Consider the following 6,152-nt stretch of genomic DNA (forward strand, 5'->3'; position numbering starts at 1 on the left):
TGAGCTCACTGGTTGCTTCTGCCCCTGGAAGCCTCACGATGAATAAGAGCAGTGTCACCCGGGCTAGAGCCCTGGGTGCCAGAATCGTCCTAGAAGGCTTTTTTTTTTTTTAATTTATTTTATTTATTTGTTTGTTTGTTTGTTATTTTGGCTGTGTTGGGTCTTTGTTGCTGCACGCAGGCTTTCTCTAGTTGCAGTGAGTGGAGGCAGGCTTCTCACTGCAGTGGCTTCCCTTGTTGTGGAGCACGGACTCTAGGCGTGCGAGCTTCAGTAGAGGATCTTCCCGGACCAGGGCTTGTGAACAGTGGGTGCTCACCCAGCCCAAGTGTGTCCCCTGCATTGGCAGGCGGATTCTTAACCACTGCGCCACCGGGGAAGACCCCCTAAAAGGCTTTGAAAGCACCACAGGCCACCTGGGGCTGCCCCACCCCGACCCATTCTGTTATGCTTTGACAAGAGGGTTTGGATACTTCTTGTCTGCAGCAGCCATCACAGGGCCTTGTGAACAGTGGGTGCTCACCCAGCCCAAGTCCTGGCATGTAGCAGGTGCTCAACTAGTATGGGCTTGACACACATTGGGATCTGAGCAAGCACAGGCTTGACACCCACCTGGCCCTCCCTTGGTAGAGGGCCTGTCACTTACCAGCCACTCACCTAGCATGAGTCCCAGCATGTAACAAGTGCTCAGCTAGTACAGACATGGCAAACACTGGGCACTCACTTAACACAGTGCAAGGGGCACAGTGGGTGCTCACCCTGCTCAGGGCTGGACATATACTGGGTCCTCACATGGCACAGAATTTGGCATGCATGGGGCACTCGTGTAGTGCAGGACCCAGCACACCACAAGGGCTCCCTGTGGGGTGGACACACAGTGGGTGCTCTCTTAACACAGAGCCTGGCACACAGTGGGAGCTCTCCCAGCATTGGATTTGGCACACACTGTGTGCCTTCCTAGCACGGGCTTGACACACAGTAGGTCTTCTCCTACCTCAGGCACCGACACACAGTGGGCACTCTCCTTCTATAAGGCCTAGCACAGAGAAGGTGCTCTCCTAGCCAGGACAGCCTGAGCAATGACTTAGATAATCGACTAGATGATCCTAAATACACAACTACCCCCTCCCCAGTGAAATGGACAATATCTGGATCCAGAGGAAAAGGCCCAACCTCCCCAGGCTTCTTCTCCGGACCTAGGACCTGCCCTCCGTTCCCCTCGGTCTCCCTCCCCTCCCCGGCCTCCCTGGAGGCCACCTACTCGGTCCTGCGGCCTCCCCTCCCCTCACACGGCTTCCCTGCAGCCCCTCCGCCACCAGCACTTTCCAGTCCTGGCTCAGTAGGACCTTCCCTCAGAGTCACAGGGTACAACAAAGCCCCTAGACTCCTTGGCCCTCTGGAGGCATGCCCACTCTTATTAAGAAAAGTCAGAGGCGGGGTTGGGGGAGTCGGCCTCCCTGAGTGGGGCTGGAGCAGCTGGATCCCGCTAATGAGGCCTCATTACTGCCAGGACCCAGCTGGGCCGCTGCCGCCTCCTGTCCCCATGGCCAGAGCCAGAGAAAGCTGTCCAGCCAGGGCTGCCTGTTCTGGGCACCCAGCCCAGGCCAGGGCAGCCAAAGCCCAGAGCCCACCCTGGATGGAAGTGAGCAGTTGGGCATCATGGGTGACTGGGCCTTCCTGGAGCCAGTGGCCCAGCCAGGGCCTTGGCCCTCAGTTTGGGCTCACAGGAAGTCCGCGGAGCGTGTCTGGGGACCCGGCTGCGTGAGGCTGGCCCGGGGAACAGCTCAGTCAGTGGAGTCTGAGGCCATTCTTAGGAGACTTGCTTGAGCCGAGGTCAGTCCCCATCTTCCTCCCCAAAATGGGCATAACAACATAGCTACCTCAAGGGGCTGTCGGAGGGATTAAATGAGTTAATATATATATAAAGTGTTTAGGACAGTGTCTGGCTCATAGTAAGCCTTAATATGTATTATCTGTTACTATTATTAATAATCCTAATAGCTTCAAAGATGGGTGGATATTATCCCCATCTTAGAGATGAAAAAACTAAGACCAGACATGTTAAGTGACTTGCCTAAGGAGATATATATAGTGAGAACTGCCAGAGCTGGGGTTTGAACCCAGGCTTGTCTGACTCTAAAGCCTTTGCCCTTAAAAAAAAATGTCATCCTGCCATGTTCCCACTGGGGTCACCTCACTTACCAAACTCACAAGGAAGCTCTCCTTTACATCAGAATTCATACATGCTTCCATTTGACCGATGTTTACTAAGATCCTACCACGTACCAGACCCTTTGCCAACCTATCCGTTTCCAAAAAGAGCTATGCCTTCCCAGCACCAGAACATTCGTGCCCACCTTCCTGGCCATGGGTTTGTGGTGTCTCAGCATCCACTGGAGACTGACCAGTGAGTGTGGCCTCAGAGAGGAGGGATTGGATGGGTCTGAGTGACATTCCACCCCAGCCATGGTGACACCTGCTAGACTGTGCCCAGCCCACTCGGTACACACTCCCAGAGGGAATACCTCAGGTTCTGGGTGATGCAGTACTAATCCTCGAAGGTCCTTATTCTGCAGCCACCCTCTTGGCTAATGCCATCTTTCTTCAGACAGGTGACAGCACCGTTCACTAAGCCAGAGCTTTTTTACATGGTCAGTCATATTCTCTAATGAGGACACTCCATCGTCTTGGCTGGTTGGGAGTCCCCAACCCCTGGGAGGACTGCTTCAGGACCCATCACCCCCCAGCCCACAGCATTCTAAGAAGTCTGAGATGCTCTGGTAGTGCCCTGTGGGTTGCGCCCCCTTCCCCCTTCTCCTTCACCATCTCTAGTGACCAGTGGTACCCAACCACCTTACCAGGAGCCCACCAAGTGCCAGGCCTATGCGCTCAGAAGCATCTGGGCCCCAGACCTCATTCTGGAATGGGACTGAGCTGCCCTCTCTCTCTCTTCCACGCCTGCTCTGCCTCACCCTGTGGTTGTGAGTGTGTGTGTATGTGTTTTGTTCCAATAACTTGCTGGGAACAAGGGAGAAACACAACAAACCCTGCGCTTCACTCTAACTGTGGAGCATCCGCGCTGAAGGTGAAAGTAATTGATGCTGCCCAGCCAGCAGTGGAGGAGGCAGGGGATGCGTCAGTGTCGCCCGGAGCCGGCAGAGGTGTGAATGAGAGGGGACACGCACACGCCCGCCAAGTGCTCACCCTGGGATGGCCGCGGCTCAGGGACCTGTGACCCCCTCCTCCCCAGAACAGGTCAGTCACCTTCCAGGAGGTCGAGCCCCCTCTCTGGTGCCAGGAAGACTGGGAGGCAGGGCTGGGGGTGGGGAGAGGGACTGAGTGGTCTGTGCCAGGGAGGGGCAGGCACAGCCAGCCAGAGAGACAGACAGCAGCAAAAGTGACCCAGAAAGTTACAACTGTGCAAAGGAGCGGGAAGAGTTAGCTATGCGGAGGCGGCACAGGGGAGGAGAGTGGGGCTACTAGGGCTCCCCCAGCCCAGGGACCTGCTGAGAATCTGCTCTGTGTATCAAAGCTGCATTGTCCTAGCTCCCGGGGAGACGGGCCGGAGGTGCCCAGGAATTGTACTAGTCAATACAGCCCCATTGTCTGTGCCACTCCTATGGGGAGAGTGGTGAGGGGGCAGGGGGACTTGTTACATGGACTCAGTGGTGAGCGTGGGGGAACGGGATGGGGCAGCAGTCTCGGCTGCGAGGAGGGAGACCCCACGCGGTGTTCGCCAGTGTCTAGGACAAGTGCCCGGAGGGCATCCTGACTTGACCTTCGGAAGGCAAGAGAAGGAATGTCCTCTGGGGAGATGTGGGCTGCATTCGGGAGAAACATTATGCAGGGCTGCCCTCCACCTTCAGGACTGCCAGGGTCAGAAGCCAAAGCCACTTTCCAGAATGCGAGCCCGCTGCCAACCGAGCGGGGCAGAGACTGCTCACGGCTGCCACAGTGCAGGGCATGACTGCTGGGCTTCAGGGCAGAAGCAGAGCCCACCCAATGGCCCTATCACTTCTCCCAGGGCCCGGAGTGGAGCCTGGCATGCCTGGGGTGCATCTTCTGTCTGCTGTCCACAATACCGGCAGATCACTCTCTGCCAATCAGGGCTCTGGGACGAAACAGCCCGGGCATGTCCTTGCCTCTCTCACCTCCTGTGTGAGGGCCTGATCTCTGGACAGGTGCTCGGAGGTTTTCCTTGAAGCGAGAGGCACTAATAGTCCCTGCGTACTGCTCGGGTCTGGGGTAGATTTTCCCACGGTCCCGCTGCTCCAGCCCCGGCCCTTGACTCTTTCCCGTGTCTGGATGAGCGAAGCCAGATGAAAGATGGAGGGCTCTGTCACTGCGGCGCAGATGTTGCCTGAGGGCCAACCTGGCTCCTGGATTGATTGGACTGACGGGAGAGAAGTTGGGGAAACAAGAACCAAGGGGTGTGAGGGGGTCACAGGGTCTCCTGAGGCAGCCACAGTTTACTGTCCTGGCTGTTCTGCCTGAATTCCCCACTGGGACTCAGAGAGAGTTGCCAGTGATCTGGATTTGGCGCAAGGTCAGTCTGGGATGTAGGGTCTTGCCCGTTCTCCTCCACAAAGTTTGTCTTGGATGGGGCTTCATCCCTTGAGCAAACCCTGGGGCTGCAGAGTCCTGGACAAGAAGCCTGCTGGATCCTAGTGGGGCCCGCCCTGCCCGGGCTGCTGCAGGATTCCTCAGTGTCCACCAAGAGCAGAGCTCACAATTCACAGAAATATCCCGTGGACACCGCTCTCGGAGGGCAGGAGTCGGGAGCCAGAGCACAACCGTCGCCCAGGGTAGAATCCTGGGCTGTCTCTGGGTCTGAGCATGAAGAAGGAAGGGCCACCCCTGCGGTGGTGCTGGTGGCCGCCACTGGGAGCGGGCTCTGCAGCATTGTTTCTTTACACGTTGCTGTAGTTTCCAATTTTTTTTTAATGATAAGCTTATAATGCTTTTATAATCAGAAAGAAAGCAGTAACACCTTCTTTTTTTTAAGTTGTTGTTTAGAAAGCCAGTGGGAACTAATGGAAAATACAGGAGAGAGTCAGAAATAGCAAATTCCAGGCAGGGCAGAGCTACAGAATATTAGGAGATCCACTGAGGTTGTCTATCCCCTGATTTTACAGGTAAAGACGCTGAATGCTCAGAGTGGAAGTGGCTTGCCCAGGGCTGCTGAGGGAGCAGGTTTAGAATGCTAGGCTTCTAACCCCCAGCGCAGGGTCCCGCCCTGCCAAGCCCAAGGTATAGAGGGAGATCTGGATTCTGCCCTCAGAGCTGAACTCCCTTAATTCCAGGAGTTCATCCGGACCAGTGAATAAGTAGAGGGCAGAGGGCTATGGAAAGGACTTATGTAAGTGACTGCTCGGTGTGGCTCACCCCTCTAGGCAGGAACAGGGGTGGGAAGTTGTGAACCCAAGACAGGTCAACGACTGCTTCTAAGGGTAAGGGGCATGGAGGGTTTTATACGTGTATGTCTGTGCATGGCAGGCGTCATGGAGGATGATCAGCCAGCCCACCCACACAACCATGGAAGGCACACCCAGTAGCCTGCATCCTGCGGGGCCTGGGGAAGCTCGGGCACAGGGCGGGGCAGGGCATTCCCTGCCCTGGAGATCACTCACAGGGCGAGTCAGAGGTGAGGTGGGGGAGCCCCTCCAGGGAGCCCAAGGAGGAGGGGAGCAGCCCAGAGGGGCACCAGGCCACTATGGTTTAATTCACCACCCAGGTGTGAGCGACTGACTGAGGGAGGTTGGGAGAGCAGCAAAGGGCTGACAGGGGGAGGTGGGTGATGGGCAGGACCAGCCTGGAGCCCGGCCAGTGGGCGGGGCCGAGCTGGGTTAGGCAGACAGGCCACCAGTCTGGGCAGACCAGGAGCACAAAGAAATTCTTTCGTGGGCACCTCAGAGCCAACAACCTCTGCAGGGACAGTTAATATCAGTGACACGCCGTCCACCTAGCAGATCAAGAAAATGGGAGGCTTAGAATGGGGACAATTATGCAAGGAGAAAAGAAGTCGTGCAGCATTGAAAAAGGCTCACCAGCCTTGGGCGTCGCTGCCAGGGAAGGAAGTGGAGGGGCGTCCCCAGAGGAGGGCTGGGGGAGGAAGGGAACTAGAGCCCCTGGGGCCCCCCCCCCCCCCCACCGAC

The 6,152-nt window shown here is 56.6% G+C and overlaps 1 protein-coding gene across 6 annotated transcripts in view; it reads left to right on the top strand.

The window, feature by feature from the left end:
- The window catches only part of SLC6A9 (solute carrier family 6 member 9), a 30,372-nt gene that overhangs the window by 6,945 nt on the left and 17,275 nt on the right, over positions 1 to 6,152 (top strand). The window contains exon 1 of one of the 6 annotated variants that reach the window (XM_024760377.1): positions 5,470 to 5,646. The exons of the other annotated variants lie outside the window; for them this stretch is intronic. Within the exon in view, the coding sequence (XP_024616145.1) occupies positions 5,506 to 5,646 (141 nt within the window). The 5' untranslated portion in view covers positions 5,470 to 5,505. Of the gene's footprint in view, positions 1 to 5,469; positions 5,647 to 6,152 lie in introns of those variants that run through there. 6 annotated transcript variants of the gene reach the window in all.

This window comes from Neophocaena asiaeorientalis, unplaced genomic scaffold, assembly GCF_003031525.2.
Source record: "Neophocaena asiaeorientalis asiaeorientalis breed wild unplaced genomic scaffold, Neophocaena_asiaeorientalis_V1.1 scaffold761, whole genome shotgun sequence".
Taxonomy (NCBI): domain Eukaryota; kingdom Metazoa; phylum Chordata; class Mammalia; order Artiodactyla; family Phocoenidae; genus Neophocaena; species Neophocaena asiaeorientalis.